Source organism: Sceloporus occidentalis, unplaced genomic scaffold, assembly GCF_023333645.1.
Source record: "Sceloporus occidentalis isolate IW3139 unplaced genomic scaffold, rSceOcc1.0.p SCAF_45, whole genome shotgun sequence".
In the NCBI taxonomy this organism is placed as follows: Eukaryota; Metazoa; Chordata; class Lepidosauria; order Squamata; family Phrynosomatidae; genus Sceloporus; species Sceloporus occidentalis.
In genome coordinates this window covers 3,796,603-3,805,282 of record NW_028317025.1, presented here as the reverse complement: position 1 = coordinate 3,805,282, position 8,680 = coordinate 3,796,603, and the positions used below count along the sequence as shown (strand labels likewise).

At 40.7% G+C, this 8,680-nt stretch overlaps 1 protein-coding gene across 2 annotated transcripts; it reads right to left on the bottom strand.

The window, feature by feature from the left end:
• Window positions 1-6,081: 6,081 nt before the first annotated feature.
• LOC149289488 (Krueppel-like factor 2) lies at window positions 6,082-8,050 on the bottom strand. 2 transcript variants are annotated; one of them, XM_089490642.1, is made up of 3 exons: window positions 7,976-8,050; window positions 6,492-7,383; window positions 6,082-6,257 (listed from the first exon to the last, which is right to left on the bottom strand). In XM_089490642.1, the coding sequence occupies exons 1-3, from the start codon at window positions 8,048-8,050 to the stop codon at window positions 6,082-6,084; spliced, it is 1,143 nt and encodes a 380-aa protein (XP_089346768.1). The 2 variants fall into 2 exon arrangements, with proteins under 2 accessions (XP_089346768.1, XP_089346769.1); XM_089490643.1 differs by having other exon boundaries at window positions 6,492-7,380.
• Window positions 8,051-8,680: the final 630 nt, after the last annotated feature.

Here is an 8,680-nt window from a genome sequence, read left to right as displayed (position 1 = left end):
AGTAGTAATGGGAGGTGTGATACACAGTGAGCGTGTGTAAATGTGTGTTATGTTGAGCTGTTTACGGGGGGTGGACAGGGAAGACCTCTTGGCTTTACTTGTCTCCGGGGGACCAGAAAGTGCCAACCCTCCCCTAGAACACCTGAATGCTGTGTAACATCATTAGTCACTCCAAAATGCCACCTCATTGTCAAGATGTTGTAATGTTGCATTGCAGCAAATATTGACCTGCAATCACTGCAGATATATAGCCATAAGGACCACACCACAGTACTTACCTAATATGAGCTTAACAAACACATGTTCCAGCTCAGACCAGAGCAACATGTAAAGCATCCAATATCCCACGATACCAGCCAGGAGGTCAGAAGATCATCAGCAACAGCTGGACAGCTGCAAGGCACCTAAATGCCTATCATGCTTAGCAGGGGTTTGCAGGTTTCACCTCTATGTATGCTATATAGGGCCAACTGAAATGACTTCCCCCAACAATGGTTGTTGATAAAGGGCCTCTGTACACCTTTGAATATATTCCATTTACAACATTAACAGCGTCTACACTGTATTTCTGATCCATTTAATGGTATTTTAATGGACACAATTAGCTTTTATAATCATTTCTATCTACTTGATTTACAATTAGTCATAAACTCAATCTGTAGGTTCTGTGAAGTAGGCAGAGGTAAGGTTGTAGAAGGGAGGTATTTCAGTCCTAGTACATTGCTGGTCCCTTTTCTTTTTCTTGCACTTGCAGACTAGTTACCTCAGGTGGTTCATTTATAATGGAAGAAAGGCAATCCGCTGGGGGGGGGTTGTTTTGCTGAGGATTCTGTGAGGGCAGAAGCCTGAGGCAGTTGGAGGGTGTACCAAGCAAAGAAATAAACTTGAACATGGGTATTTTGTGTGTAATGTTACAAAGCAAGGGAAATTGCTGGTTAGCGGCTCAGCACCTGTCATGGCTGACTTTCTGTTTAGTTAGTGCTCTAAAGTGGAATTAGGTTTTATTTGGTGTGTTTTGTTATTTACCATGTAATAATAAATCTGCTGGGTTGAACGCAATGATTCCTGCCTTGGTATGGGAGTAAATATCCTGCAATGTGTATACGATGCATAGTAAGTAACTACAAGGTATAGTAAACTTCTGGCGCGCCAGTTGTTGTGGGTGATGACTTGCCTCATTCTCATGGGAGTTAAATCTGCAACAGCTGGCTACTCGCTAACAATCTTGCCTTTTTTTCTGCTTTTTTCGTGCATGTGATACTTAATAAAAGTGAAATGAGAGGATCTCTCTTCCATGCCACTAACCCAGAGCTGCATCTCTGCATTTCTCGAAAGGAGTTATTTTTATTCATAGAAAAATTATGTGGTCAAGGTACATTAACCTTCCATATGCCAGGTTCAACTTTGATGTTAAACTGTGCGTTGTATGTCTTTCTAGCAGGCAGATCATTAGAAGATAAAACAAAAAAACACCTGCTATAGCATGGTTTGTCAACAGTTAATACTTAACTCCCAATGAAAATGAAAGCTGTTTTAAGAATAATGAGAGATCCAGTTGCTGCAAGTTACAAAGAACACAAGAAGGTTAATATTAAAAGTACACTCCAGTCATCATATATGCTTGGGGGGGGTTCTGCAGAATCTCACTCTTTTCCCACCTCATAGCTATTTGCTGTGCAAGAGATGCACGGCAGCCAATCAGTGCTGAGAGTCCTTAGGACAAGGGAAGTGGCAGCTCTGAAGCTTTATTTTCTCCTTAAGGTAAGTGTTTTATTTATGTACAAAGTACTTTAATATACATTCTTTTACATTACACTCTACTTTTAACCATTACACAGAATAAATAAATGAACCTTATATAAAAACCACTTTCTTTTTTCCAATCTTAGTCCTCTATCAATCAAAGCTGATTTTCTATTTGTCCTGGCATAAACACCGGTGGGGCATCACCTGTGCTGTCTTCATTTGGGGAAAATGTAAGAACATTTAATAAAGGCTGGGCGAAGCTGAAAAACTGATGAGAAACTCCCATCCAAATGCATAATGGGAGACATTGGAATCCTCTCTACACATTCAGTCTTCTTTCCCTCGGTCCAGCTATATGTTTTGCAGAGAATGTGTGCTATCGAGTGCATCTCCTTATCAGTAATGCTCATGTTATAGTTCCAAGGGATCTAAGGAGATCCCTCTCACACATTAACATTCGATTATACTATTGAGTTCAATTAGAGCGTTTCATGACAGTTAACTGGCTGCCTTGAGCAGTCGCTGATGTGGGTATTGGTGAGCAGAGTACCGCACAATATGTTAAAGAGGTAAATGGTTTTTTTAAAAATGTAAGTATACATTCATCGTTGGTAGTGATTTTTTGGAGCAGTAAAGCTCTGCCATGGGCTGTTAGGAAAGATTGTAATATGACAATAGCATGTACTCCAATGCAGTACTTTTGCCCCTTGGCCCAAAAAAGCATTGTTACATGCTTTGTTAAAACATATCAAAGCAGCTGCAAACATTGTGTATACAGACCCTTTAGCAACAAATGTATTTTTTATTTTCCTTTTTAGATATTTAAAATCCCCACTCTGTGACAAAATAAATAAATAAATGTGTACATGTATACTTATATAGTTCCAAAATACGATTCCAAAGCCAAAGCATTTTCTTGGAAATGTAGCTGCAGTAGTTTATAAGTGGACAGATCAAAGTTACACTGGACTTTCCATCCCTGATCCTCATGCTTTCATCAACCTACTCACCTGGAAATCTCTTACAGATTTGGCTATCTTATTACATCTGATCCGCCCCTAAACCCCTCATCTTCTGTTGTAACGCTTTTTCACCGGGTATGGTTAACTTATTGCATCGAATCCAGCCCTGAACCCCACATCTTCTGCTGTAATCCCTTGTTTTCACCTGGATTTCACCCAGGCTGCATCACTTCTGTGGAATGCCCTTCCCCATTTTGTTAAACTTCTTCCCTTGTCGACAACGTTCAAAAGCTCTCTGAAAACCCACCTTTCTCCAAAAGCATACAATCTTTCTTTCTAACACTCTCAGCCATCTTCAATAGGTCATCCAGACCCTATCAACTCATCCCCATCCAAGCAGTCTTTCCCTATAGCTTAACTTCCCTCTCAACCACTGATTATAAGCTTGCAAGAGCAGGGCTGTCTTCTCCTTCATAAATGTAAGGTAATGTAATAGATCCACGTCACACTTCAATTTACGATACACCCCTGCCCCAGTTAACAGCTAGAGAGTTCATATTTTGTTATATACATGATGTATATCTATTACATCTCTGAGACATATTTTTCATTTCTTCCAAAATGGATATGACCTACTGAACTTGGGGGTCAGTCACTGTTTTCCACCTTCTTTCTATTGCTTGTTTTGTATTTGCTGACTTCATATATAACAAAACCATCTCTGGTCTGGGGAACAGAGGCTTAACCAAGACATCTGCCAACATTTGGAACAATGATCCACACAATGGCTGCTCTCCCACCAAACATGTAACGTGGAGCCAAACTGCTGCCTTTGCCTCCAACACAGAGCAGAAGATGATGGGAACATCTTTGCTAAACAAACTGACACCAGCATTGTAGCACCTTTTCAATAAACTCTGTATGAGTGGTACAGTGTGAGATACCACTGAGACTGCTTGGCACTTTTGCCCACTGTTCCCAGTAAAGGATTTGTGCATCTCTCTCTCTCCCAATCCCTTTGATACATTAACTTTCCAGAACAACCTTTCTTTATCAATTCAAAAAAGATGTAGAATAACTAGCCGCACCCAGCAGCGTACCTAAGAGCGGGAGCCAACCAAGCAGATGTCTTTATAGACCGATGGCCACCTAACACAGGTACCCTTTGCTTCCCTTGGGAAGGAAAGAGTTTCCTCACACAATGTGCGGGTGCCACAGTGGTAAGTATAGATATCTGTGTGGCCCCTGTGCTGCTTGGCTGGCCCCAGGACCAATGAAAACTAAAGGAGAGGTAAGGGGGTGGGGGAGGCTGAATGGGTGAATGAATGAATAAAAGAGTGAGTGAGTGAGTGTTTAGGGGCAGAGTTGGGACAGGCAGGCTGTTAAGGAGGTAAAGGTAAGGCACAGGCAGGCTGTTTTGAGGGGCAGTGGCCTACCTTCTCAATGGCTTAGTATATAGTGATGGGGGTTCTGCTGCACTACCGCCAGTGTCTGGCTCAGTATATAGTGATAGGAGTCATGTTGTACCATATCTTCTCAGTAAATGTTATGTATTGAAATGTATTTTTTAATTTATCTTGTTAGATTTTTATTTTTTGCAACTTGTGGAATATGTTTGTCAAAATAAATTTTTTGTGCAAATTAAAAAAAAAAAAATGTAAGACTTAGTTTGGGGAAGGAATCTTTACTATACTCATCTATGACCCCCTGCAAATTGGGAAGTGTAATTTGACCACTGGGTTTCTAATTGCTACAATAATGGCATCTAGCTTCCCCTAGGCTGAACACCCCATATATCTGGGTGGGTCCAAATCGCAATGCCCAGAGATTCCAAACCCAGGCAGAGATGATAGATGACAGTCTTACTTAGTCCCATTTGTTACAGCAAGAGGCCAAAAGGAAGCCAGCATTTAGTACCTTAGCTGAAGGGCGAGAATAAAGTATTAACGACTGATGAAATGTTCCAGAAGCTTTAACCTGTGAAGGACCATACACAAACTGGCAATTTAGCCTGTCAAAGGCTTTTTCAATTCTGGAAACAGGAGTTAAAAGCCTGAACTAAGAGGGACAATAGCAGCATATGTTTTACAGAATATTTTGATTATCAGTTAGCAAGGTAAAGTGCTCAGTAGAATGTTCTCCATGCTTTAATAAAGCACTCATTCAAATGTCAAAGCATACCTGCAAATTTCCACAGCACTGCAGAAGATTCTCTCAAACTCCATGACTAGGTGGGCTCTATAATGTAATAAGTGCACCTCTTAGTGGCAATGCCAGGTAATTCAGCAGCACACAGCAAATACACCCCCCCCCCCAATTAATAAGAGTTTCAGGTTTGTTTGTCGTTTTATTTATAAAACAAAAAAAATAAAAAAAAATTGTATGTCATTGACAAATTGACTCCAATGCCAGAACATGAGGAAAACAGCAATATGCCATTAGTCATTCTATTTACACTATACATATTCATTGTACAATCATTTACAAATAGTTACATAAATATATATATATATATATAATACATATATATAAAAAGGTTATTTTCTTGCAAGACCTCTAGTCCTGCGGTTTTATAGTGTAAAGAAACAAACTATATAAAAAATAGATTTCAGGAGAAAAACAAAAAATGTCTTGTTGCAATTTATTTATAGAACGAAATAAAGTTATAGGATACTCAAAATAGTTATCCTATGAAAGGCAATTAGGCAGTTTCATACAAACATTGTCCTAGGTGCTCAGGCAGTTACAATTTGATAACATTGAAAAGAAAAATATGCATATGCCGTAGCAGTCTAGTATTTCAAATAAAAATTACCTTTTTTTTGTAAATGGCATTTCCCAGATCATTACATAACCGCAATGCAGCTCTCCTCCTTTATACCCATGGAGGAGGAGCTGGGACTACTTAGGTGCTATATTATTTAAGCACTTAAGGGAGACGTTATGGAAACTTAGATGAATATACTAGAGTTTGTTCAATGCCCTTGTAGAGAAATCTTTTTGCTGCCAGGGGAAGCAAAGTGTTCACAAGTATTAACCATTTTGAGTGCATAAGGGGCATAACCTTCATCACAAAGCAAAATTGTCTAAACCCCTAGAACATTCAAAAGGGTTACAAATTATCAAGCTACAGACATATCCCAGTAAACCCCATTTCCTCCTTCCCAGAGGTATTCCAGTTAATGCATATGTTTAAATGCTAGGTCCAGCCTTTAAGTAGTTATCCTCTGTGAGATCCACTGGAGTTGCAGAAATGAAAATCTCACCCCATGCAGTACCAGCTACAGTGTGACCCAACAAAGGGGCCAGTAGCAGTTTGTGCGGCCATCACAAGATCCAAGAAACCCACCCTTCCAATGCAAGAGTTCACATTTTACATATGCCTTTTCATGTGCAGAGCAAGGTGGTCCGATCGAGAGAAGGCACGGTCACACAGGTGACACTGGAAGGGCCGATGACCAGTATGTTTGCGAAAGTGACGTGTAAGCTCATCAGATCGGGCAAATTTCCAGCCACATCCTTCCCAATTACAGTGATAAGGTTTCTCACCTAGAAAGAGGGTGAAAGGACAAGGTTAGGTAGCTGTATGGTAAAGAAAATAAAACACATGAGATAAAGCCTTTGAACCCACTTTACTAAAGTATACTTGCACCTAGTCATAGGAGGCCATGCATGCTTTCATTCAGACTCTTATTAACCCAAATAAAAATACCAGGAACTCGTTAGTCCTTATACAGCAATGTGATCTGATATATTCCAAGCTAAACTAAAGTAAGAATTTACCTGTGTGTGTTCTTAGGTGAGCCTTTAAATGGGAGCTTTTGGTATAAGTCTTCCCACAGCCTGCATATGAGCAAGTATGCGTAGCAGTTCTCTTTCTTGGCCAAGATCTGCGTCCTCGCTTGGGTTTAGTATCCATAATTTCTAGAGGAGAACCAGGAGGAGTAATAACACCCCTCTGTGCGGACGGTGGCATGGGCAAATTGTCCTCAAACATGCCATACTGGGAGGCACTTTGGAAAGAAATAGGAGACTGATGGTGGAAACCAGATGCAGTGTGATAGGCATGAGGATATGGCAGAGTAGGGTGGCATAAGATCTGTGACTGGCACTCATTTAAAATCAAGTCATCAGGACTCATAGGTGGTGTCTCAATACCAGCCATCTGTGGAGAGTTGGCTAATCTAGGCTGGTCATATGGCATCATACATGCAGCATTGCCCTCCTGCTTAATCTTTGAGCAGGACTGGGGCACCATTCCAATAATAGGTCCATAGGAATCTAAGCCAGGCTCTGCCTTGATTGTGTCAGGAAAGTCAAAAGCTTGAGCCACAAAAAACCTTCCATGGGCAGTACTTGGGTGGCAGTAGTTGTCCATATCAGACCTTATTAGCTCTGTCATTAAGCCAGTTGAACTGTATGGTGGTGGGCTGTGGTCTGTGCTGTAGCCTCCTGGAGAAGGGTTTGTTTGGTAGTAAGTGCAGGTTTCAGGAAGTGCCATAGCGTATTCACAATTTTGAAGATTTTTGCCATCACCCATGGACAATACAAATTCCAGTACATTGTTCAAATCTTCATCTTCCTTCTTAGTAGCAAAAGGGTCTGAGCTCTGCATCACCTCTGGGATAATGCAGCTGTCATGTGGGGACTTTGACTCATAACTACACTTCCACTTCTGGAGAAAGAGTAAGAAGAAAGGAACTTTAGTTTTTTTTTTTTTTTTTTTTATAATAATAAATAATAGTAATAGTAATAATAAAGAAGTCCCAAGCAACATACACGAGTTAAACCATAGAAGAAGATGCATTAGTAGAACCATATCTAGGAGGCATTCGAAGGACCATGCACAGTACACAACCTTCCCCAAAAACGTATTAACATGTTTGATCTGTGTAAAGCCGAGACATGTATGTAATAAAACTCTTTAACGGGATTTTAAAGCCGGCTGCCCCCTAAAGAATTAAGTGCACGGACCGTTTAAAGCCGGTGCTGCTCGCAGGTGTTTAAGCACCTGAACGCAAGATGATCGCTTACAAGGCAACAAAAACTGCTTTTAACTCTTCGGGATCGGACCCATTTAAAGGGAAAAAAAACCCATTAACAATCCCATAAACTATATTACATTTTGATGCGTTTATATTTGATTATTATGCCCACAAACATCAAGTTTCTGCATTAAATGTGTTCCCCCATCCTTCAGCTACGATTACTTTACCTGCTCCCACACCTGACATTATTTCTACAAAGGCAGGATTAAAAATACTTACTTCTTCGTGAAAACACTTCTCTCGTTGGGGAGCAAAGGTTGCGAAAGATGGGAGAATGGACTCACTGAGAGCCATCCCTAGCCTTCCTTTAAGTCCGAGTCAGGTTGCCAAGAAAATTAAGCAAAAAAAAAAAAAAATATTACCAGGGAAATACAATTAAATAACGGCGAAACTTTTCTGATCCGTACCACGGAGTAGTCGATGCATGCGTCAGGTTATGTGCAATACCAACAAATAAGTTTTCCTTGCAGTTGAGAGGTGGCCTAGATTATAAATAAAGGCACAGGGGGTATCCACCAAACCAATTGCAAAGAGAGGAGGAAACACGTTCAGGATGAGGAGGCAGAGCAGTCACTGGAGCCTAAATTTAGCAGCACTATATAAACCCAGCAGTTCAGATCTATCTGCGATGAGTGAAGCAGCTCGGGGAGCTCTTTAAAGAGTTAGCCACGCCTTCCTTCACACATCACCACGACAACCGAGGGAAACACGGGCCAACACAAAGTTATGTGACGGAACGCTGACGTAGGAGGGAGCCCCAGGCAGAAAGGGACGCCCTCGGTGTGTGTTTATTTTAGCGCCTTTTTACTACGTGTTTGCAAACTGTCAATTAGTCCAATAATATTAGCACAAACACAATTGACACACACAGTGAGACGTCTTGGCAAATGAGACAGTTCAACGTCTACTTTATTAACATAACAA